The sequence below is a fragment of the Mizuhopecten yessoensis genome, unplaced genomic scaffold (assembly GCF_002113885.1).
Source record: "Mizuhopecten yessoensis strain PY_sf001 unplaced genomic scaffold, ASM211388v2 scaffold8653.2, whole genome shotgun sequence".
In the NCBI taxonomy this organism is placed as follows: Eukaryota; Metazoa; Mollusca; class Bivalvia; order Pectinida; family Pectinidae; genus Mizuhopecten; species Mizuhopecten yessoensis.
The window spans coordinates 646,487-672,877 of record NW_018485985.1 but is presented as its reverse complement, the minus strand read 5'-3'; the positions used below and the strand labels follow the sequence as shown (position 1 = coordinate 672,877).

Here is a 26,391-nt window from a genome sequence, read left to right as displayed (position 1 = left end):
TTCCTTTATATCTTGGTTTTAGACCGCGGCTTATTTAATTATTACTGTTTTGTAAGAAATCTTTTTTACGGATACGTACAAGGACGTATCCGTAAAATAAGATTTTTTACAAAACAGTAATAATCAAAATATGTTGATGACCCTGACTGAATTGTCATGTCCAAGTCACGTACACAAAATATCAGCAGGTCTTTGACCAACATAGGGCTTTATATACTCATGGTGTCATTGTTTCCGCGTGGTATACTTTTACAACACTGCTGGTAAACACCTGTTCTAAACAGAGGTTCAGAGAAACTGTATCTTGACAAGAGAGTGCATTCAAGCAAACTTTTGCGTTCAAAATGTATACAAGAACTTCAATATGCTTATTATCTCAATCAAAGGGTACTTTAAAAAAAATCACAACTTTGAATAATAACTCTTACTTAATATTCAAGAAAAACACTAAACACTACACAGAATAATAGATATATCTTACCAAATTTTACAGAAAGATTCCTCACGTTTATGACTTTACTGGACTTAAAAACTTATTTCTTTTAATACTCTACCGGATTGTTAAGTTGCATTAATTCTTTATATAAGTATTTCTGACAGAACATACTGAACTGTAAAGAAAACCTATAGATGTTTATTTACTACTCCTATGGTCTGTAAACCTATAGATGTTTATTTACTACTCCTATGGTCTGTAAACCTATAGCTGTTTATTTACTACTACTATGGTCTGTAAACCTATAGATGTGTATTTACTACTCCTATGTTCTGTAAACCTATAGATGTTTATTTACTACTCCTATGGTCTGTAAACCTATAGATGTTTATTTACTACTACTATGGTCTGTAAACCTATAGATGTTTATTTACTACTCCTATGGTCTGTAAACCTATAGATGTTTATTTACTACCCCTATGGTCTGTAAACCTATAGATGTTTATTTACTACTCCTGTGGTCTGTAAACCTATAGATGTTTATTTACTACTCCTATGGTCTGTAAACCTATAGATGTTTATTTACTACTCCCATGGTCTGTAATCAAATAACCTATGCTACTTAATTTGACTGTAAATGTTTTGTTATGCTTAAAGTATTCCTTATAATACATTTCTTTATTCAAAACAACTTTTTTTCATTACTTAGTTTGACTGCTAATTAATTTTAATATTTTGATTGAACAATAACGTATGGCCTTGAAGACTTAGCTAGATTGTAACGTTTTGTTAATGCGATAAATAGTACTTTGACAATTTTTTTAAACTGTCAGCATACCATTTTTTAATACTTTGCTGAAGTGTAAAGGTTTGATAATGATATACATATGATGTTCACTGCATTGCTGCATTATTATTTCTCTAAACGATTCGAATTACCAGAATAGTTGTATTGTGGCAGGTTTTAATTGTACATAGTTTAAGGTCGCCTTGTCGCTTCGAGCTTCAGGGAATTTCCCTTTAGCTTAGAAGTAGAGCTTTCCCGGCGGAAACACACTATTTTCTTTCTTGTTACACATCTATCAGTGATATAGAAAGTGAAATGCAAAAAGGTAGTATACCTCTCCCACCCAAAACTACATTTTCCCGGTTTGGATATCGCTGTCTGTTTGGTTGAACGTGAACATTATACAATCATCATTATGACTTCACAATGAAAGTAATAGAATGACGACTTCTTATGCAAATGACGTCATTTTCTGACAAAGTAGTTTGTGTAGAAATTATCTTTCATTAAAATTCCTTTTTTGGTAAATTTCAGATAAGGTATGGCAGGAATATAAGCAGAAAGAAACGTATCATTCTTCAATATTGAGTTAGACAGAAAACCTCATATTTCGAGGTGAGATTGAGTATCTCTTATTCCTTTAGAGTAAGCTTCGAGGCTCCCGAGTAGAAAGTTTACGGTACCATCCCCAAAATCGAAAGTGAATTGTATTTCCACAAGTGCAAGCATCAGAAAGTCGATTATTTACCGTTATGCTGTTATACCTTTACTACACTCGTTTATCAGTTTCTTGAGTCATCAAATTTGCATGTCACCACACTGCATTTACTGTATGTTTGATTTGACAACCTTTCCACTGGGAGAGATGCTATTGTAGCTATCTGACTTTTTTTCCACTCAAGCTAATTATTGCTAATATAAATAAACTCGAAATTGATTAAATCTAATTTTGTTTCATTTTCAATTTGTTCCTTTTGCCATATTTAATGATAATGAAATTGACACAAATCATTTTGATCAATAAATCTTTGTTATGCGTTATCGTCAATTTTAAAACCACGCTTAAAAGCATTGATAAAGTTAACTGATTTATTTTGTCAGGAATCCGTTGCTATCAAACCGATTACATGTGTCTCATAAATATAAACAGAGTCACGTGCATCTAATAAATAAAAGTGCGTGCGCAACGCGTTGACATGACTTCCGTCCTCCATGTAGAATAAGAATCATGTCGTGTGTGAGGTAGAACAACGCTTATCACAGCCGGACACCCACATGTAACTTGAGAAATAGATATTTCAGGTGAAATAAATGATATGCATCACATGCGGGAACGCCTGTGTCAATACTTAGAACATGCCTGTGTTAATCAACAGTCGACTACCTTCCCTAGGAACATTTTTCTGGGATCTTGAAAAAAAATATCTTACACAAAAATTCAAGTGTTGAATATGTGTGCTCCATAATGAAATTTGATATTTCGTAGGTGTTATACGCTCAAATTGCAAAGTTATTTTTAGACAAATTAAGACTGATTTTCAATCAAATATTTGTAAGGGTTCATGATGTCTTTTGTTGTTGTTATTGTTATTGTTCCCCTATTTTTTTCATACCGAGTTGAAATTCCTAGTTTATACTTTTTTTGACGTCGCTTCGTATTATAGTTTTTACTATGTGAGGAGTAGAACATCATCGGATGTCAGCGTTTAATACATTTCCAAATTATACAAGAATAATTAAAGATAGATGGCTGCCTTATTAGTGTTAATTATTGTGTCAATTGTTTTAATTTCAGTTGCCTATTTGTAGAAGTGTACTTGTCCTAAAGTACCACAAGCTATTTGCATTATCGTTCATTTTGAAGCAGACACGACAAAAACATTCTCTACCCTTTTCCTCTTGAAAAAAATGCCTTTTAATGACTATTAATAATCTACTCGAAATGTTTTGTTCTTTTAACTTACAGGAGTGCAATAAGGACAATAAACAAGAAAACTATCCTCTTTACAACTGCGTCCATACCCAGGTATTCATTAGTCACAATCAGTATGCTGACGTCGACCTATTTGTCTGAGCGCCTAATGTTCCATTAAAGAACACAAATCTTACAATGTTATTGTTCAGCCAATTTACTTAAAGATTCTTTAAGAGGTCTTGCGTAGTAGTTGATGGGGGCCCATAGCTGTGTGTCACAGCAGGCCAATAAATGGGGTTAGAAAGAACAGAATGCAGTACACTGTAGTTCATCATTGGCTGTGAGAAACAAAGGTTGGATGTCCGCTAGGATGGATTCCTAGAACACGTTCGTATCAACAACAGTCACCCAACATCAGTATGATAATACAATCATTCACGTGTTGCAACAGGATTCATATATATATACAGAACAGCTGCCGAAGATACAGATTGATAATAATTATTACTAGTGTGATGGATGTAATTTGGACAAGTACCCAGTAAATGTCGAGAGGATCTGCATTACTCTTGATAAATGATTCCGTTGGACTGTAATTTGTTTTATTACACACTGTTTGACAAAGACGCATCACAATTATGCTGCTCGTCCGGGATAAATTAAAACAAGATACATTATTGGTCATACATCACAGGTCGTCTTGACAAATAAGGTAATAAATGTTAATATCATTTTAAGATATTATATAACATATTTGGAAGAAAATACAATAAAAATATATAAATATAAATTAATTGCCATGATAAGTATTAATGGAAGCGTTAAGGTGTTTAGAAAAATATATTGAAAGCGGAGAGGGGCCACAGTGGCCAAGTGGTTAAGGCATTTGACCTTCTGCTACCACTAGCCCTCCACCACTGGGTCGCTGGTTCGAGACTTATGTAGGGCAGTCGCCAGATACTGCCCATAGGTCGGTGTTTTTTTCTCCGGGAACTCCGGCTTCCCTCCGCTACCAAAACCTGGCACGTCTTTAAATGACCATAGCTGTTAATAGCACGTAAACCACAAACAAATTGAAAGTAGAGAACTGATAAAACACCTTGATAGGTCGGAGTTGATCACATTGTACTTTAAAATGATCAAAAAATTATTTGGATTTCTTACAGGTTTAATTTGTCAAACTGCTAGTACTTCGTAACGCACTGCTCTGCAACTCTAGTTTACTGCACATACTATTATATGATAAGGCTTAAAGGGGATTCTCGGCCTAGGTCATATTCTTTACATCTTATAAAACATATTTAAATTGTAATTGTAAGGCCTTTCAAATGTTGTAGGGATTCATATGCTATTCATAATTTCACCTTGTGCTAATTGAAAACGTACATTTTGTATTACCAGTCCTAAACGTAAATCCAGACTTTATTGACGATAAATGTTTAATAATATTTCATTTTCATAGAAATCATGATAAAACATTATCCCAGATCGATATATAATAGTCTAGGCTGATAGATGGATAACTAATGTTTCTATTAAATTGAAAAAAACAACTGGCACTGTGTCAACATACTGGGTCAAGATGATTATTAACTTGAATACTAACTCACTATCCTTTGCAACATTAAAAGCTACCATCTAGGTTGCATAATCAATTTGCGCCAGGTATGTTTTTACCTACGAAGACTACTAATTAGAACCAAGCATCCGATACATTTTGATTTTGTTCTCCGCATAATCCATCGATTGTAACTCAATGCACAATGGGCATGTTAGACATAGGGCAATGATGAATCAGACGTGAAACAACGCGAGACACTACGAGACAATAACGTCGTACTTGGAGTGTAGATCACGAGTCTATGGCACGACCGGCACTCAATGATAGATAGCCACTCACTACCAAATAGGCTGTAGGCACTAAATTGAACAGGATTCCCCAGGGAAACACACATATTCGAACCGAAGCGCATTCACATAAATGTGTTTCTAAAACCGATCACACTTTGAGAATCAGTGTCATTGGTATTAATTACAATGGAGACTATGAAAAAACAAGAAGACCTCGAATGGAAATTGAAATTTGGTTGAACTTGCATCGCAGATATTGAAAGACAACGGTCAGATTCGCGGCGAGCGTGTCTGGTCGGAATAATGACGTCTGGACGACAAACGAGACAGTGGTTGTTTGATTAATAAGTCCCACCATTATTATTGATAGTTCTCCATCGTGGGCAAGATTGGCCTTTTTGGCCCCAAACATAATCACAATCTGGGACCTTGTCTTGTAGGCCTGGTATAGAGTCACTCCTTGGAAGATGTCCCGCTAGGCCACGTTCACAGATATTACCTTGAGTTTGCTTCTCTGACATATTACAAAGTAATTGCATAAACTATTACAGTTCTGGTCCAATATATCTATCCCATAAAACACAAAGCCTTGCAGATGGTCTTTATGGCCAGATAAATTCATCCATATCCCAGGTGTGTACCGTTATGGCTCTTTACATGATTATAGCTTAGGATAGGTTAATATGTAGTCTTACGCAAGAATGTGTCCATGTTGGCTTCATATGCAAAGCCCAATGGATCGTAATTATTGTTATGCGCATATTCAAAGCCTTTGAGATGTTCGTTGAAACCAAATACAGTCCCAGCCTACATTGCGTCTGTTTGGATCCTACCCTAGGAGTTGAGCCATGTCAGAACCATAACATGTAAAATGGCTTTGTTACTGAAAATATGGGGGTAACAATTCGTGTGCCAGAAAACACACACACACCACCAATAAGATAACATGTCTTGGTCCAGATATAATAATAAAGATATTTCATCTATGGTTTCTATAGAACCAGACCTTGTATGGTCCAGTATATGTTGCATGTGGCGTGTTTAACTTCATATTGATCCATATTCTACGACATCTTTATAATTCCAAAAGTTACGTTGTTTGACCCTCTGGCATATGTCATGACAGATAGAGCACTTTTTTTGGGCCATTTTGTGGATGAAACAAACAGATCTTTCGCTGAATCAAAGAATCACGCGCTAGCATAACGATTGGTCAGAGTGTTTTTTTTCCTGAAACCATAAATAGCTTATTGCGTGCCTCATTTTTGTCGTGAATTTCGAGGATGATCTTTGGTGGTTCTTCACCTTCAAAGCCTACAGCGTGGCCATTATGGCCAATAGCTGATGCATAGCTTATAGTTTTCCCTCTAGTCGACTGTACAGTCAAAGTTAAGGAGATGGTCATTCTGCATATGCATAGTCATATTTGCGGATATGTCCATTGTTCTGACTCAGCACACAGGCAAATCCTACCCGATGTCTGTTCATTCTATTTACACAGTAATAGCTAAGGGACACTTATCTCAGAGGTCCAAATTAGAATGATAGCGCAGATAGCGCAGATAAAGGTCGTTCTGACTCGGTGGTAGATCAAGCACCATGAACTAGCCTTTCTGACCACCATGATAAAATTTACTTTTATCTCTTGAATACTCTCTACTACCCCACAGCTATTGATGGCTGTTCCTTCTGACCATATAAATCCTATCACGTGACATGAAAAAAAAACCACGCTTTTGTTAATATTTGGTCGATCAATTCACGATTAAATTAATTAGGTTAATTAATTGCAAATGTGATAATCATTGCGACCTCGCCGCGTGCAACACGGAACATGACATAATTAGGTCGTAACGGGACGCTCGTACGACAGGTGGACAAAGATGTGTGGTTTCCAAGTCACAAGAGTATATTTAAGCTGGTCGGTGGCTGTTTCATATTCGATATGGTGGGTTTTATTATCCCATTTCTATTCACATTGACCTTTTATAGAACTCCCTTTGTTACTCTGTGTCTCGGCGGGTGTCATTACACCACTTTTTTTTGTAATTCCTAATCATATACTCCCACCAACAATTCGTTCAACCACCTTACAGCTTAATAATGGGTTTTTGTCAATCAATCTTTCTTGCGCGTTTCCTACTTTCATCTTTCAAGATACAAGGTTGCAGACTCTACTCATGGATTTTTAGTCCCCGAGGTTTGCCATAACGTTGATGACCACATTCATCCCCTTTGAGCAATGTCATGGTTAGCAAAATATTCACACTTAACTCATTATTAATTTGAAATCAACATGCACTCTTTTTATCTTTGATTTTCATGATTAAGGTGTTTTACGCACCTATCTTTCTGTTTAAATAGTAGATGTGACACATTTAATTTTTATTTTATTAGCCCCTAGTATCACCATTGAGACCTTGAGTGACGGAACAGCTGTATGGCGCAGTGTAAATCATGTTTGGCACACCGTAACTGCAAATTATATAAACGGCACAGGGTCCTTTTATAACCAAATGTTAAATGTGCACATTAGCGTGTCTTACGTTCACCTTTCGTCACGAACCATAGTTATCCCCGTTTTATCGTTTAGTAGCATTTCTTTACTGTACGATTCATTATTAAACATACGTTTAATAATTTATTTTTCCTGAAATAATAGAACAAATGCATAGTTATGATATACTGAATCAAACCTTTCCCGAAACAAAACTCCGCCTAATTAGTCCGTCCCACTACCCATTGATCACCAGTTTGATAAGCTATACCGTTGTATGCGACAAAGTCAAAATTTGCGAAGTTAGTTACATAAATGGCGGGTCCTTTGGCAGAAAAATGGAACAAAAAGCTAAAACGAGAAATCAATGGTCTCATAAATTCTATTTACAAACGAATACGAACACAGCTGTCAGAATACTAGAGAGACTCACAAAGTATTGATAGCTTGATTTTCGATTTCGATATCAAAGGAGTTTTTGTTTTGCCGCCAAATGTTGACGTCATGGTAAATTACTTTCAAAAAATCACATATTCAACATTGCTCTGTTGATGAATACATTTCGTCAATCAGTTATTTTCGATAGGATGCAATACAAATGTTAGTTTTGTTGTTGTTTTAGGCAGTCTGTTTTAAAATATCATATATGTGGTGGCCCTTTGGCAATTCCAAATAATGATCTTATTGTGTGGTTACTCTTTCTGAAGCCTGAATGGCAATGCTAGTTAAACAATGTTTGGTCAGTCTTGGTCTCATTGTGTAGGCGGTTGTATTCGAAATCATCTAAAGGTTATTAATATGTTTTTGGTTAGTCGAAACATTATGTAAGTATTTAATTGTTAAAAGCAATTTTTAATCACAATGTTAGTATTAAGTTGTTTTTGGTAAATGTAGATCACAATGTTAGTAATTCGTTGTTTTCTGTAAATCTAAATAGCATTTACTTTCGGTAAGAATAAATTACATTATAAGTAATTATTTGTTTTAGTAAGTTTTATCACAATGCCTGGTAAGGACTTTGTTTTCGGTAAGACTAAATCACACTGCTAGTAAAAAGTTGTTTTGTTAAATCTAAATCACAATGTGACAAATTGTGTGATAAGTCATATAAAATTTTTTTATATCTTTCCTTTGTTCATTTAGTCTAAATCACAATGATATATAGTTTTTTTCGGTAAGTCAAAGTCAGTTTGCTAAAGTTTTGTATTAATTTCGGTAAACTCAAGTCACAATAGTAATTACACATCTGTTTCCGATAAATCTAAATCATATTTTTAGAAAGGTGGTCCTTGTAAATAAGTCTTAATCACAATGTTAGTTATTAGAAATATATTTTATATCCGATAGAACGTTGTTATTCATACATCAATCTCATCAATGCTGATACTGTCCATACAAACTTCACATTCTATGTATGAAATGTATAGTATGTCTCCTCCGAGGACTCGACTGCCTTAATGGAACCAATTGTAGTTAGTATAAGGGTAGGCTACGATACGTCACCTATTGATTCACGCCGTTTATATTGTCGGTGATGGAGAGCTCGTCCGAATTTTCCACATAAACGCTAATTATAATCAGTTTGGAATCGCAGTAATTATGACTAAGGGGTATCTCTTGTGGTAGTCGATTGGCCTTATAGGGTTTACATCAGGATATTGGGGAAACACAATCTGCAAACAGTATAATGGAAATCGCCTGAGGATACATGAAAGGAGAACCATTGTCACTGTATATAGCATATGTAGTGTAATTGAGTTCGTCTGATAATACATCAACTTAAACACTACCGCTGTATGAGAAATATACATAATAACGAACTCCCGTGAAAATATATTTTGGAGTAACATTGTCAATCAACGTAGTTGATGCAGTAAAATGGTAATGGTAATCCCCGAAATGACGCATCAAGGCGAACATTTCTCTTAATAGCATATGCAGTGTTCAATTTCAATTTCAGATATAGCGACAGCAGCATCCTTTTATGTATCAAGAACTCTGTTGACCATGTGGATTGCACATACCCTCCTGAACTTGAAATCAAGGACACTGCAAACTTTTCTTCATCGGCCTCTTACCATTTTGACTTACAACTAAGCTATGCGATAAGTGTGGATATTTCGATTTTTTTAATTTCCCTTTTTTGACACTCGTATCCCTTATACCACAATATCTGGTGTTTACATGTCGCAGTTGATAAAGTACCAAATGGTTTGCTCCGAATATCATTATTTCCGTTATAGTTGTCTACGAACAACATACAGATTTTTCGAGAGATGCGAAGTTGCTAAGATTATTGTCGCAAATCTGGGAATATAACATATCCTGGTCCGATATGAAGTTCGACGTTTTTATGCTCATTAGTGTGACATGTTGGTTCGCTGTCACTACCCCACTTCTCACTTTGAAGTCGTAGCATTATCTGTATTAGTTTTTGTTTTACAAAGTAGGTGTCGTCAATGAAGCAAAGGGCCCATTCCCTTCCTCAACACTCGGTCTTACTCAGCCTGTAATTTCCAAAACTCTCTTTCCTTTGTTCATATTTTCCATAATTTCGTTGACTTCAAATTCGTATTGCTGTTTTGTAGGCAGTTATGTTTTTGAAGTGCTGTTATGTTTTATGTGAAAGAGGTAATCCGAATTGACGTTGAACCTTTGTCTAATGTGTTACTTTTCCGGTCTTGCTTAAGTATTCGAACTTATATAGCTTAGATGTTCATTTTAAAATGGATGTTTGACAAAAAAGGGATGTTTCACAGTTTCACATGTCAGATATAAGTGTAAATCCTGACCTATGATGGGATGGTCTAAGTTTCTCATGTCAGACATAAGTGTAAATCCTGACCTATGATCGGATGGTCTAAGTTTCACATGTAAGACATAAGTGTAAATCCTGACCTATGATGGGATGGTCTAAGTTTCACATGTAAGACATAAGTGTAAATCCTTACCTATTATGGGATGGTCTAAGTTTAACATGTAAGGCATAAGTGTAAATCCTGACCTATGATTGGATGGTCCGAGTTTCACATGTAAGACATAAGTGTAAATCCTGACCTATGATTGGTATTCATTTCGAAGAACACATTTCCATAGGAATTATTGAATCACTATATGGATCTTTTTGAGGACAAATACAGCTATCATCTTACTAAAACGCCTCTTTTTGAAAAAAATATTTGACAGTAAATCTAGCTAGACGGCAGAGTGCCGCCTATTTCACAAGGTGAGGCGGTGTATATCTATATATTACTCTCAAGGTTGTCCCACAGCTATAACAAACACAAATTAAGGTATGAAAAAGTGACGTCAGACCCCAAATAAGCAGATAATAAATCCCACCATTTAACGATCAAATTCCAAAGTGTGACACGTCGTATGCTTATTTGAGGTACGAAACTGTTGTTTTGCCCCAAGGCTATACTAGAGTCCCTTACAGCAGCAGCAAAGACATCTTAACGACAAATCTACTATTCCTAGACAACGTGTTGACTCTCCGAAGTACACACCTTTGATGCGATTGGTCCTAAAACAATGTATCTATATTTGTACAAATATAATAAAAGTCAGTTTGTATCATGGCAATGTAGTTGTTTGAATACACGACTGACTAATTAGCCAGTCGGTTAAACAAGGGATACGTACGAAACGTGCCTAAGGCGTCTCGCTTCTTTAGTATTCTTAAAATGGTTTTGTCATTAAACTTCCAGCTATTTTTGTTTTATGTTTCAGAGATTCGTCACACTGCTAAGAATGCGCGTATGGTCACTTTGTTAAACATAAGTATAGTTAGAAATGTAATAAATTGAGGGATTTTAAACTCGTTTCCAATGCATATGACTATATTAATGAAACGAGCTTCAGCTTGTTTCAGAGATAATAATATGATATGGAAACAAGTTCGATATTCTCTTTATCACATACTAAGCACAGATATGTGCAGTTGCACGATTTATGATGTTTAGACCGAAAACAATAAAAGGAAAACATCACCAATTTTGTTTTCAGTTGCATAGAAATGGCAACATCATTTTAATGTTTGTGTCAAAACAATACCTGAAAAAACTGTAAATAAAACAAATAACAATTGATACATGTACTTTAGAAAGCACTGTGTACACAACCGTTAAATAATAATAATAATGTTTTTGAAAAAAGCCCTTCCTAATACAGCTGTGGTAACAAATAGAATCATTAAGGTGTGCATTTTGAGAAATATGATCCTCGTAAACTTTGTCAATTAATTTGAAGCCTAAAACATTTAATACTAATTTATCATAGTCTAATGCGGAGCTGGCCCGGATGTAACCCATGTTTCGCCCGGATGTAGCTGGTATCAAACAGGTCCATCTATCATCGTATCTGTCAGATTTTTACCGTTGCAAGTCTTTAAACAGACGACGAGCGTCGGAGTGTCCGTATTGAAGAAGCAAGCGCGTCATTATATTTGTTTAATTGTATTAATGACGATTTTTGGTTGTGAACAGGTTCTTCATAATTTGTAATGAGTTCTAGTTGCATAAAACGCATCCTTTCGCTGTTTGAAAGTACAAGCCGTCTATAACGCTGGTGTGGGTGAATATTGCCATCTTATTTTTTAATTTACAACGTTTTTAAGACGAAATATCATGATCGTTACAGAACGTTTATGTTGGTATAGACATTTTATATTACAGATGACGTTAAAGTTGGAGATCGAAAATGATATTCAATGCATAAATTGACAAATCGGAACACAATGTCTATAACCATAATTTACAAGTAAAAGAAATAGAAAGAACTATACACCTAGTCCATTACCTAGTTTTTGTTTCTATTTGAAAAAAGTATGCTTAATGATCAACCTAACCACAGTTGTTTAATTAACAACCCAGAAGGTACAATGGTCATTCAATACATTTTGTCACCACAAATCTCCCGTACGATGGGAAGGGACAAACAAATAGTGTAGTGGATAGAAACTTGTCTATTTTGATCACTTTCTTTATAAGTCAAAAATGATGGGACAATCTGAAATACAGTAAAGCACAATTTGTCTATATTATTCTCTATTTAGTAACTTAGCAAACTGCAAAAACATTTAATGAACATGCACAATTTCGACATCATCCGACAAGAATTGAAAAAGTTATATATTGTTGAATGGTGTGCACTGGTGACTAGTACTTTCGAATGCTAAAATGAAAGTTGATACTAAATTTGAAATAAGTTCCTATATCAAAACACGGTGTGCTTTACAGATACCGACAAAGCAGATAAATGCAGAGTTGTGCAGCATAAAGGCACCTCCGCCGTCACATTGAGAACTGTTTTTAGGTGGGCGAGGAATGGTAAAGTTGAGAAAGAGAACAAAGAAGACACGCGGACAGGGTTGCCAGTTGTGAGAGCATCAACGAATAACATTGCTGATGTAAAAGCAATAACAAAGAACAATGTTTTGAACTGTTTCTGAGAATAGTTATCTTGGTAAAGCAATTTTTCAGTGGTTTGCTAGTGTACCTAGGGGATACTACCGCGTAGCGTTTACGTCATTGATAGCGCGATTGCGAAAGTGCGTTTCTGCTAAGGGGGATATTTCGAAGGATTGTAATTGAAAGTTAAAACTATAAACTTCGTACACGTGATTTCTGATACTAGTGAGACAGAATGTATTGAATAGCCCTCTTATAATCAACCTTAATATACAGGGAAAATGTTGGTCCCGCGGCAGAGGATAGCGTACTCGCCTTTGACCAAGACGATCGGGTTACGATTCCCCGATCGACTTTAAAAAAGGGAATGGTTCTCATGGCTGTCCATGTGGGTGTTGTCATGGTACTCCGGTTTCCTGTTTTAGAAAACCTCATGAGATATTCCATCCGGACCAACACAAGCTATTAATATTAGTTGATGAAGCTTGTTTCATTATTGATGAATACCGTTTGTGTATTATATAGAAAATTAACAAAGATTCCATTATACTTTCACATGTGTAGGAGGTGTAATTGTGACCCCAATGGCATCTGATTTCGTTTGTTTTCTTAGTATTCGTCATATCTTTTCATTTTGTTATAAGGTGTCCGCAGTTCATGATGCTATCTATTCTTCTGGATTTTCAGTTCTAATGTTATCCTTGTGTGTTGATAGTCTTACAATGCTTTATATCCGGCTATAGACAAACTTATGTAGTATTAATGATTAGAAACACTTTTTATAGCTGTTTTGATATCTTAATCATGGTCGATTGCAACATTAAAGTCACACAAGGGCTAAAAATAAATGTTGGGTCAACGTTATGTTTGATACGTCGTAGAAACGTAGAAAAAGGAATTAAAGATAAGAGAAAGAGGAAGAAGAAATCAAAAAAGAGAAGAGGAAGAAGAACAAGAGAAGGCAGGAGGAGGAGGCTTATAACACTGCACAAAGGGCCATATTTTTTCATCAATAAATATTTGACACCAATTATAGCGGCCATAATGACATGTTAGCTCAACGTGCATCGGCATGTTGTTTTTCTTCTGAACATGAGCTTAGCTATCGTGGCTGTAGTGAGTTGACGAACGCAGCAGTTGATTGACCCCCTACTACAGTACACCAGAAAACGTGTATATGTTATCTGGCATAAGAATGAACCCAATTTTTCTAAACAAATTTAAACAGTGCCTGCAAGCGGAGAACAAATAAAAATCCCAAGTATTGCCATGTAACCAACTGGTTCGATTAAGATTATTTAATATATCTAAGCAGTAGACACAACAGTTAGCCCCCTGTTCGCAGGGGAGAACTGGACTTGGCCACATCACTCATTTAACGATACTATGCGGTGTAAACAGGCTGATTCTTACTCTAGGCCTGCATGGACCAAAGTGTTATATTCTTAATATTCTTAAATCAGTCGAAAAGCGTATCTCAATTAACATTTTGTAAAGATGGATGAATAAAGCATGTCAATATCATTTGTTCCGTAATGTAATGGTCGATTATCGCCCTTTTACTAATGTGGTCATTTACCACTGTTAAAATAACAGGGAGAGGGAACGCATCGTTATCTGATGAAAATTTCAAAATCAACACTTCCTGTAATCATAACGAAGGGTGATAATAGACACATTATTGAGTGATAAGAGGTCATTTAGAGCGTACTGAACTTGTTTACGTTCTAAAATAAAAGAACGTAAACAAGGAAAAATATTGACGCGTTTACAAAATAGATATCCTCATTGCAAACCTATCATCTGTAAAGGTCTTTGCCTTCAATTATGCTTATCGCATTTTCTATGAAAGGCTCGCTTAAAATTAAAAACCCCGTTGATGCTAGGGGAATGTTTGTAACAATAAAACGCGTTTGGTAACATTAAAATAACACCCACATGATAACCCAGTACATCAACAGCTTTGTCAATAATAAATTATGTTTTGAGCAAAAATAACTACACAGAGCACCATTCAGTAGACTTGGAATGTCTGATTGCTTTTAGTAAATGTTATCGTCGTCAGCTGAAAAAGAAATGGAGGCAAAATGGTGTAATAAATATCTTTATCACTTATAGTGATACATTAGTTGATTGCAGCAGATAAAAAAGAACTAAAAGGGTTGCAGATTTTATTTGATTGTAGAAGAGCTCTTATGAGTTATATTTCATTATATTACTATTGTTTTATGCAATGACACATCAATTTCATCGTTTTTAAATATCTCTGAGTTGTAAAACATACTGGAATATTTTTTCGAACATTATATCATATAAAATAAGAGCCAGATATAGGTTTAATACAACAAATTACCCGATACGACAACAAACAAGGAAACAGTAGCTGGCTCACAGGTCCAGAGTCCTTAAAAATGGTAGTTGTTATTGCCTGCCTAACGTCCAGCATTTAGGGTAATGGCAACAACTAGTTTACCCGTTGTCAGGACAATGTGACCAGGCGGAATGCTGTGCTGCTTGCCTTCGGCATGGTATTTCAGTAAGATAGCACTATAAAGTCGGCATCAGATCCGCGTTATCACAAGGAGGCAAGTACACCAACATACCCTGTCTCCTCCGGCACACATACACACATGCACGCTAAATAGGACGTTAAACAATATAAAACAAAACCTATATTCGTTTTCTGTTTTGTGGAATCTGGAAAACAACAAATGATCTACTTTCCCTCCGCAAATTGTGGGATTTATGTTTTTGTAGTTTTTTCTTCTCATCTTGTTCTTTTCGGCAATTTCTGCTTAGACACCTGCCTTCATATGACTTAAGGTGTCTCAAGGACGTTAAACCTGACACAAACCAAATAAACCACTGCGTTAACACTCCAGGGCAAATTGTACCATAGCAAAACGAAAGGAGAACAAATATATCACAGCGACATCACACAAGGACGAGCCCTAACACTGCATCAAAGCACACGGGCAACAAGAGTAAACACACACCTGCGCGTAGACATAGTAGGGTAAAACAAAACAACAAAAAATAGGAAGATATCACATGAACGAAGGGAAACGCCATGAAATCACATATATAAAAAAACATTATATATTACAGAAGATTGTATTGTTACGTCCATAATTTGTCCTGCTATGATAATCGTTGGCTTTAACCCCAGTTTATCGTATAAACTGAGAAAAAATGCAACACAACACAAAACATGATGACTTCGTATCCTGCAATATTTTCGTTGTATTTTACTTCTTACTTCCTACTGGTTGAAGTTGCGATGAAATTACAGCGCGATGTTGTGCTTTGTACAAAATTATTTTGCTTTTATCAGAAATGAACTCATATCAATAAACTAAGAACTAAAAGAATTGTCTGTCATTTTAAATCAACGAATAACCAGGAGTGTTTCAGGGGTTTCACGGTATATACGGAAAAAATGAATGCACTTTTCGGATTTATGCAAATACATACATTTTTTCGGTACATACCGTATAACCCCTAAAAACCCTGGTTAGTCCTTAAATGTACTTGATAATCGATCATAATTACGCTGAAGAACATATATATATACCACTTATACAATATGCTCTGTAAATCACAATGTCCATAAAACCTGTTTCCTTCAAATACTACGAAACACATGACCTGGTCAGCTTGTGAATTCCGGAACTTTAAATCGTTTCATTGTTTCGATAAAAAATACTTCATTGTATATGAAAATTTAAGTTACGATATTACGTCAATATACAGTTCACGTCAGATAATTAATAACCGCTACATTTCACACAATCTCCTACGGTGCCTGGATATCTCTGTCAGACGGTCTGCATTATTGTTTATAATGAAGTGTATACATGTTACAAATCGATTATAGGATTGAGGGAGAGCTTTGTATGCTGTCAATGTGTCCCACACTTCTTCCTTCATCAATGTATTGTCTGAGAATCTACAATGATTTCCCAAATGTCTCGATAGCTCATAAGATGTGGACACAACGCAACTGCACAACTTTAATGATAGGTAGTGGCGACAGCTTTTGACGCGACATAGTTTTTTTCTTCATTCTTTCAGCTTTGTGTCTACGATTTTAGCCGCGAGTGATTTTTTCCGTTACAGACAAAATAAACATTGAATAAAAACATTTCCATTATGTCACTATTTTATATCACAGATGTACGGAAGTTATAGAAAGCAGTTTTTGTGTGTTTTGTGTGTGTAGAACTATAGGGAAAAACTAACGATGTTATTCTCATCTTACAAGTACAATGTAATTATACAGAAATATCAAATCTCGATGAAAGATTCTTGAATTTCCAACTTTATTCAAACCTTAACCAATGATTGGGCGGCAAGATTGTTTTCTCCCTTAAGTTGAGGTCCCTTTGCCATACCTTCAATGAAGGAAACATTAGCCATTGTCTACAAAGGCTTTAGAAATAAGGAGACAATGAGAACATAGTTAATTGATGGTTCACAATTTAATTGAATACGTGTCACATGACATCGTAAACTCAAGTAAAGAAAAAACAATACGTGAAATAATTTTTGGAATTACATATTTTGATGCTATATTCCTGTTGTTTTCAAACACATTTTGATACAAACTCTCAATAGAAATTTCCAAAAGCCAGCATGAAAGAGTTTTTGTAAAGGCCAAATGACTAACTATAGATCAATACGTTACCCTGACTATTAAAACAAGAGCTGATAACCGAGTTTACAATACTGATTTTTGTCAAACATAAATAACGCAAAATGGACAAGTATTTGCTATCATTAGTTGCCTAAGTTCACCTCCTTTACGATAATTTCTTCAACACAAATTGACACCATACATTGTGAAGAAATACAATAATATTGATAGTTTTCTAAATATGAATGCATCCATTATCAGAAAAAGAACAAAACGAGAGCATTTAAACAGTACAGACCGGAAGTGAGTATGGATCTCTACAATAATAGCGAATCATAAAATACAAATCGGGAAAAAGAAGCGGATCGTATATATGTTAAATATATCAATATATGAATTAACAAGTTTTATGGTTATTGGGCAAATTACATCTGATAAGCAATCATTTCTGCTTTTGAACATAAAAGAAAGCGAAAATAATATCTAAAAATCTAATCTTATGATCTATAAAATGCATCCATGTTGACCACTTTTCAGCATTTATATTGCAGTAAAAGTGGTTAAATAAAAAATAGACTTTCATTATGCTACGATAAGGCTGTTATCGCTCTGTCGTATCATCACTGAAATAATGAAGCATTTCCCTTCATGCTTGAACGAACCAATTAACAAAACAAATGTAAGCAATTAACGGCTGTCGACCAAATTAGAAAAGAAGTTTTTGACTGGCGGCCCAAACAGGGGGCCATCTGTGGGGTCTTATATACCTGTCCCATTAGAATATATCTGGTTTTAAAGGTTTTAAACCTTTAAAAAAATGCATTAAGCTTACAGGAGCAGGTGGCAGAGAGTAGTTAAACAATAGATGGATGTACATTTGAAAGAATGCAAGATATAAGTATACCTACCACTTATTAGGTTCCATAATTACATACCTTTTTGACTACGCTTCCATTTTAAGGCTATATATGCTTCTGCCAATATGACCAGTTGTTTGAAGATTTTTTTTTTAATCAAGCATGCTTCAAGGGGAGGAGAGGATACAGAATTTTGAATAAACAAAACCGTACATACTAGATTTTAGCTTTGTCATATTATAATACAAATTGATTATGCTAAAATTAATATTCTAGCCTTGGACTGCGGGAGGGTGTACAGCATCTGAGTAAAATTAACGAAATTAAAATGCAGTTTTATATTTTCAGTAACTTTTACCAATAAAATTTAATCTATATATTCAATATTTGCAAATAAAGCTGAAAGGTCGTTTATGATTTTTATGCACTATGCTAGCAATTTCCTTTAATTGTTGTTAACAAAAAATATCAATATTTACTTATTTCGCACATTCAAAAGCACTCCACAAGGATCAATGCATTGAATCTAACTTTCATACATGAACAACTGTCTGAGTCTTTACCTCTTATAAACTGACAACAAAGTCCTAACCCTAATCACTGACTACAGAGTTTTAAACCCTATAGCCGGTCAACTGACTGAGTTTAACACCTTTTCATCGACAATATGCCGTATAATCGATGAAACAGTTGACGCTTAGCCTTCCGGAACATCTGGTCTCATTCTCCAGTACATTTCATAGGGTTCCTATATAAATCTTACCTTTCGTTGATATTCCTCTGCCCTTATTTTCTGAAGATTTTGAATTTCAATTGCTGTTTTGGAAACACTTGAGTAATCTCTTGATTTTTAAGTACATTTTATAGTTTGCTCAACAAAGTAAGTGTAATCTAAAGTGGCTTTAGCATATACCGACTGCGATGTCAGTGCTTTGTAAGTGTTATTATAATCAAAAACCAAATATTGAGTAATTTTATCTGAGTGGAAAAAAAATCAGCGGGGTTGGTCCAGGATTCGAACACTGGACTTCGGATTGTTATGATATCGCTCTAAACAATTGAGCTACCTGATGAACGGAAGTGTCCTGGCCTAACTTTGCTACAGTTATATTCAGACAGATGATCAGAGGAGGTTGCTGTTTATACGAAAAACTACAGTAAAGTGGGACAGAGATCCCTAAATGAAAGTGTTGTGTTTCATTGCAGTGAGAAATATCAAAATTATTTGTTATTCTATTGAAAAATAATACATTTTTTTCTAATTAATTCAATGAAAATATAGAAGATAAATCAAAGGAATACATTAACCAATTAGAAAGCTTGATGCACTCTTGTTCGTGAGTGTTTTTCTTTGTGACGTCATAGAAGTCTATCAACTATTTACCACAGTTTAAAGTGATTTCGAAGTTCTGAAGCACCAACACTGTTTAACACGGGGTCACCTTCATTGCTTTAAAATTCTTAAAATACATTAGACATGCTTAATGTTTTAATCATAAACCAGTGCCTTCAGTATTAATTTACACGAATCAGATTCGAACGCTAAATAATTGTTTATCATACTTGACAAGTTTGTAAACAAGTAGAAAACCTATTTTCATAGTCTGCATATTGATGACACGCCGATGCACAGCATTATATGTACAGTGAATGTATTGCCTTTAACTTCAATCATCAATTTTATACAACACACCGCATCCCCCATTATAATCCCTTACGTCACATAATAATATACATACCTATTAAGATAAAAACTGAAACAGCACCAAAACGTATCTGAGAACAACGTTGACCTCCTCTTCGCTAGTCACGTGTTCGCTTCGTATACACTCCACTTACCCTTGGCGGATATAGCCATGTTTACCGAGCCTTCAAATTTTCGTGCGGTGCCAATCGCTCGAATCCAATGAAATCGCGTCTTATATAGCGCTGTTGACGAAGGAAAACAGTAATGGCGATGCCCTTTACGGAAGCACGTTTTCGTTTATGTCAGAGTGTTTTGCCCCCAAAAAATAGGCGCACGATCTTTGGGGAAACTTTTGGAGTTCTAAATCAGTTGGTGGAAATCATTGACTGCGTGCCACATGCAATTGATGAACTGGGAAAATATGTGTGCTGCCTTTGGATTGTTTACATATTGCTCTGTCATTTATACTCCGCCTCGACATACACGTGGTTTTGTCAACACGCCGATGGAGTTGTATGTAACGGTCATTCTGATTGGTTAAAACAAAATTGGGAGAAGAGCGATAACTCGGTATATCTGCTAGGTGGCAGTGGAGGGGTTTATGAAAACACGGCTATATCCGCCAAGGGTAAGTGGAGTGTATACGAAGCGAACACTTGGCTAGCGAAGATGCGTTAACCTATGTGTTCCATGCAATAGATACCTGCCGGTGTTTGGTGAAACATACACCCGGTACTATCAGATAACCCTATATTTCTGTTGAGGGAAAGACTGTTGTCTGATTCAAACAGGAATCGAATCCGCTGCTCCCATTTCCCAGTCCGACGCTCTACTTATTGAGCTTACGGGAAATTCCCTTAAGCACGAAGCTAATTGCGACCGTTATCCTATTTACAATTAAAATCTGTCGCAGTTAATAACACCGACAGGCATTCAGACTATATGCATGGCGAGATTATCATTAAATTATACACAGGGGACACAGAAACAGCACTAATAGTTATACAATAAAAATATCTCGTAAGCTTTCCTTTTAATATTCATTAATTGTGAAATTATCTTGATTTGGGAATCATGATAATTAATGAAAAAGCATTAATTCTAAGAGATAATTAATATGTGCCGTTTCACTACAGATTTAATTATTGTCAAAGAAGCCTGTTGAACACAGGCTTCTTTAAACACCAAATTAGTTCAGAAAAGAGTATAAATGTTATGGAAAGAGGCTAATGTAAAGAACACGCTTTCAACCAAAGGTTCATAAATACAAAGGATTTCCAATAGAAGATAAGCATAATAGCGGGCAACTTACGGACAACGGGAAGATTTTGATATTGAAATACTTTTTACACGCACAGTGTGTTTGAAAAAACATCTCAACAGAACCCTGATAAACGAAACCACCGGTTTATAGACGGACAAACAGATAGACGAATGGAAAGACAAACACAGTGACAAAATGGATCGACATGATCCTTAATAGAGAATTATCACATCAATCAAGCTGTGCTGTGCTGTGCCCTAATCTAACGCTACATCCCGATCAACAAAAACCCACAGACAACAATATTTAGTTAGATGTAACTAATGCTATTGCGGCGGTTGGTTAGCGACTAACACAACAATTCAAAACAGAAACCCGCTGGTGTAGGCTTGCTACCAGTGGCCAATATGTTCGGAAGATTCAAAGTAAGACTACATTGTTTTTACGCTAATTAATTTGTATCCACTTTCCGACATTCAAAGACCACCAGCACTAGTTAAACGGTGTACAAAAGGATAAGCAAGGCTTTAAACAACTTCAGTCTTCAGGCTTACTGCAGGACCACGGAGTATTGTTGTGACAATGTTTTATAAGTACAAGGTTATCAGTTCTTAACATTTTAGAGATGGACATACAATATGTGTCCTCTTCTATTTTACTATGAAACAAAATGACATTGCGATCAAGCTACACATATTTGTGTCTAAAAACAATGAAATATTCGGAGACCTTTGTAAGATGGCACAAAGAAAATAAGACCAGCTATTAAAAAAGGATAAGCTCTTGCTGTTTAATGCACGAAATCCGGTCAAATTCAAAGTAGTAAGCTCGATATTTTGTTTTATCTATTACTTATGATCAAATATATTTAAGGGCAATTATAACATAAAAGTATGGTCTGAATAACGATGAATATTTTGTTTCACACATTTTAAGTTCCATATAAATTCAAAGTAATATCATAAGCATTTGTAGCGTTACTTCGCAACACGAAACGTTTGGTGTACATTTCTTTTGGGTGTTTTCCTGCAGTGCTACCATAAAATTAAGAACAGTGACTATGTTAACGAAACAACAGCTCAAGATCAAGAGTGCCAGAAAACCATGAAAGTTTGCAATTCGCGAAAGAACATATATACAACATATCATAAAATAGTACAAGTTATGATACCGTAAAGGCCCTAGCAGGGTTTCAATGATTTTGTGTTGTTTGTTCTCTGTTTTAGCCAAATTACAATTTGTTACGTTGTAAAAGCACTTTGCCGTTTTACTATATTCTACATATGCTACACAACATTTCAGGGTGCGATTCGTACTCTTGTGACAATCAGTACTACTGAGGATTCCTAAATGAGCGATATGACCATACGATGCAGTGAATGCTTGCTTTGCTCTCCACATAGACGCATCAAATGGTTAGGAGGTGCTGCCCTACTACTTATTTCTGGTGATGATAATCTGCTAATGTCGATTGTAATATTTTTCCTATTTTCACCAGTTTAAACACGATAAGTGTTGGTTCGTAATAAATAGACTTAAAAATAATTTCAATTGTCCAACCTTTATAAATTGAAATTGAAAAGACTATACAACATCTAGTTTTATGTTAATCTCTACCTTTTTGAAGGAAAGAAAACGATTTGGCATATGGCATCAACGATGAGTCTGAGCGGGATAAAACACTTGCAACATACAGTGTAATCCACTTTTTGCATACCTCATGTATTTCTAGATTTCACTGGTGCATTCACCTCTGTGTGTGTGTTATGTTTATTTGTCAAGATACAAGGTGGTATATCCTGTTTAGGTTTGCTGTAACCTTGATGACCAGTTATCACCTGTGTGTAGTGGCATGGTTCGAAATATACACACTTCAATGATTATTAAATTCGAAAAACGCTGTGTTCCTCTAAATTTTGTATTTCTTAAATAAAGGATTTTACCTGCACCTCTGTTTCAACAGTCGTTTAGAACATTTGATTGCCGAATGTTTGGACCTTAGCGTCACCGATGAGTCCAAGGAGGAGGCAACGGCTGTATGACTCATTTTTATGGTTTAGCTTAATGATTGATTTTCATTCCTCCAAACTAATAAATGTTTGCTCTTGCTAAATAGATAGTTAACATGGATAATATCACGATTTTATATCCCCAATAACCTTGATCTTCATGATAGAATATGTTTTAGGTCTCATATAAAGGACGAAGGTACACGACCTTCAACATATCAGAAGGTTTCCGTCCGTTTAATGGGTTTTACTTGACAATATCTCAAGGAAGCATGTAAAATTCAATTTAAAACTGCAGAGACAGATACGTAATGTTTAATATAAATCACTTATTCTAACAGTTATTTTTCGTTCGGGATGATATGAATTCTAAAACGTGCCAAAAATAAACATTGCTCGCTATTATAATGGTCTTAAGACATATTCTTGAGAATATTTAATTTCTCTTTTTTCAGTCGTCACAAAATACGTCAAGTTTTAGAAATCGAATCAGACATCTTTCCAGATTTTCTTATTAACTCTCTAGCCTATCAGACACACTACATGGACAATTCCAATGGCCCTAAATGTTATGATCGATGGATATTAAACAGATTTAATAAGTGCTGAAGTCGTTGTCTCGGACACGTTAGACAAATGTCATTAACGAGTAAATCCATACAGCAGAAACAGATATTTAAATAAATTTCATTGATACATGATGTATTACCCTTGGGTACTTATGGATTAATTCTCTAGGTTATATAATTTCAAGCTATTCCATGAGCCCATTGCACAAATCTCTGTTCATAGTATTGCGAAATCGGAGAAAATGTGTGGACTTAACCGAAAGCGTCTCTCAACCTATTTTTCTATGGCGGCATTGAAAAGGTATTTGGCTGCTTAATTAATGCTATTTCTTTTGTATTCGTACAAAGACAATAATTGGTTGTGGATCCTTTTAGGAAGTTTTAATATACTGAATTTTATTCCCACCAATGTAATATAAAAGTACTGTGGTATCAAATGTAATGACCGGTAGCATCTTCCTTCCATATAATGGCAAAACTGAGTGATCGATCCTAACGATAGAGACGCTATGTGTGAAAAGGTAATTAATCTAAACCATATTTCTTTCGAATATAACTGTTTGCTATGTAAATGAGCAAGTAATTCAATGTCAGAAATATGCCGACCGAATTGGAACTCTTCTTAGGTGAAGATACAAAACAGACGGCAGTACTCACTGCCTTAAGACATTTGGCTTCTAAAGAATTTCCTTGTAAACGAAAATACCACACAAAAATGCTTAAAAAACCCCTATGACTTACTGGTAACACACACGAAATATATACCAAGTATAACAAGTTAAGTTCATACCTAACCTTAAAGATTTTACAAACCCCCTAACAAGTAATTAAACGCAGGAACTATTTTACGGTCATTTCAGGAAAAATGTTGTTTCAGAAATGGGCAGTGTTATAATTTAAACAGAGCGTACAGATCATGTTTTCAACACAGTAAACCTTTTAAGTTTCCATGAGTAGTGTTAGGTATTCTTTCTTGAAAGAAAACAAGTAAAGTTAATATTTTCCTTTGAAATTTCAAAAATATTCGAAATGTAAAATCAGCGAAAACATATTTAAAAGGGCAAGTGAGTATTTAATCACATACATATCCGTTTTCCTAGAGCGAAGATTGCTTATAACTAGTTATGAAATTTCCCCCTATTCGTACCAGATGTTACATATACAAGTCGCAGTCTTTTTAAATATTCACTTTTTAGTTTCACAGTTTTGCAGTAAAATAATTCAAATAGTACGTGGAGCATATGCTTTAACATATTAATAACTTTTCAGATTCCACACGTAGTTAAAGTAATTCTCAATCAAGCAACTTAGCATTCAGCAACTTAGCAACACCTCAAGCTAGATTGCTTTGAAGTTGTTTAAGACAATTTTCACTGCAAAGAATTAAATTCAAAGTTAAAGTTTCCCGGGTCAGTAGAAGTGGATATCCTAAAAACTTACCTTGTGATAACAGCGTTACTCCCAGTATTACCAGTAGAACGTTACACATGGTGTAGGCTGTTCTCAACGTTGACATGTCCATTCCGTGTGTATGGGTCTCTCTCTAGCAGTCCCGTAACTTATTGACAGACAAGTCTCGCGCAAGCACCTTTTTATCCTATTAGAGCACACCTAAGCGACGTAACTCACATGCAAATTGTCTCGCGCCGCTTGCTATACACAGCTGCTACATAACAAGCAAGCTCAGCGCTCCTACCTGGGTAGGATTGGGCGTCGCTGATTGGTTGGATGGTAAATCCCAGTTGATTCAGCCGGCCGTCTTGATTGCGGCATTTGACAGTAGCGGAACTTGTAATGAGGGGGATCTCCCTCCTTAGTGGTTGTAAGTAGTCCAGCTAAATCAATGGGTCTAACTGATATCGCCTCTGTATCGGTTATGACGTAAATTGTCAATGTTGCATGACTTAATTGATCAGACTTTGCCCCACGATTCAACAAATGTAAACAGGGTGTGTAAGACCAATGCGACAGTACATCAACCCAAATTTGCTTGAGGAATAACATACTAATAGGACAAAAGTTTAAAGTGAAATCTTAGTTCAAAATGTTATGGATATGTAACGTAGTATTTGCATATAGTAAGCCAATTTAGTGTTTATTCAAGGAGGAATGTCGATTCTGTATTTCATAAAATAAAATAAGTACATGAAATAGCTTATAAATACAGATATAAGTGATATACATGTTATATAACACATACATATTAGATACGTATGTTATGCATTATATAACATATCTTGATTTCTTTCTAAGTGAGATGAACGCATCGCACACACAGGTGACCGCACCTTAAAACTTTGGGAATAGATATGTGAATTTACATTTTATATAAGGTTTCATGTATACATTTTTTATATAAAATATCGGATTTATTTTCTATCAGACATCTTATATCTTTAATGAGGTATCTAGTTAAGACTTTTATATAAGATATCTTAAATAAACTGATGACTACACTATTTACATTGCCCC

General features: G+C 35.3%; 1 protein-coding gene across 2 annotated transcripts in view; it reads right to left on the bottom strand.

Annotated features, from left to right (window-relative positions):
• Positions 1 to 25,585, bottom strand: part of LOC110445110 — a 32,899-nt gene extending 7,314 nt beyond the window's left edge. For both annotated transcript variants that reach the window (XM_021489512.1, XM_021489513.1), the window contains exon 1: positions 25,360 to 25,585. In XM_021489512.1, the coding sequence (XP_021345187.1) occupies positions 25,360 to 25,441 (82 nt within the window). In that variant the 5' untranslated portion in view covers positions 25,442 to 25,585. The remainder of the gene's footprint in view (positions 1 to 25,359) is intronic.
• Between the last annotated feature and the right edge of the window lie 806 nt (positions 25,586 to 26,391).